This window comes from Penaeus monodon, chromosome 27 (assembly GCF_015228065.2).
Source record: "Penaeus monodon isolate SGIC_2016 chromosome 27, NSTDA_Pmon_1, whole genome shotgun sequence".
Lineage (NCBI taxonomy): Eukaryota > Metazoa > Arthropoda > Malacostraca > Decapoda > Penaeidae > Penaeus > Penaeus monodon.
In genome coordinates this window covers 35,690,967-35,691,693 of record NC_051412.1, presented here as the reverse complement: position 1 = coordinate 35,691,693, position 727 = coordinate 35,690,967, and the positions used below count along the sequence as shown (strand labels likewise).

Here is a 727-nt window from a genome sequence, read left to right as displayed (position 1 = left end):
CACACAGCAGTTAAACAAAACAAAATCCTTGTGTGATTCATGCATATAAAAATATGTAAAAAATAATGACACAAATAAAGGATACGGCAGTTGCTTCCCACACTTGACTGACAGTATGACCCATCGCTGCGTAACAACAGGTTTCTCGTATATATCTTTTACAACACCAACATCATTCTCATTGGGATCTTCTCCTGTGATAAGATGGGTCATGAAATCTGTGATGTGTGCATCTTGCTTGGCCCCTCCATCTGTCAACAGCTTTAAAACCTACAAAGGAAGAAAAGGAAATAAATTAACCCAATATTGACTGTGATCAACTATTCTTACCATAATGAGCCAAAGTTGAATGATGGGTGGCTAGCCATGTGCAGTCAGCCATCTCTAGGTTGTGTGCAATATAAAGTTGTTTGCTTATTTGATTCTGGCAGCTAAGGAGTTACAGCTCCTCCAATGTGTACTGGTAATTTGTGTATGCTGCAACCAAACAGCAAGGTAAATATGTTCCTCAAGCTTCTGACCGCACGCAGCTTTAGGTTTGGGGGGCTGTAATCCCATCACCACTGATATAATACATTTAATAGTGTATCACCAAAACATACCTTTTATCAATGCCTGCCAAATGCAATTTAAAATATTAATTGTCCTTTTCAATACTGTTCTGCTATTGCAGAATAATACAGAATGTAGATTTTTTTTTTTCCATAGTTAATCATATGGTCCTTAA

The 727-nt window shown here is 37.4% G+C and overlaps 1 protein-coding gene across 1 annotated transcript in view; it reads right to left on the bottom strand.

Annotated features, from left to right (window-relative positions):
- The window catches only part of LOC119590813 (PAX-interacting protein 1-like), a gene marked incomplete at its 3' end in the record, with an annotated part of 13,844 nt that overhangs the window by 9,258 nt on the left and 3,859 nt on the right, over positions 1 to 727 (bottom strand). Inside the window, 1 exon segment of the mRNA XM_037939550.1 lies at positions 86 to 270. Within this exon segment, the coding sequence (XP_037795478.1) occupies positions 86 to 270 (185 nt within the window).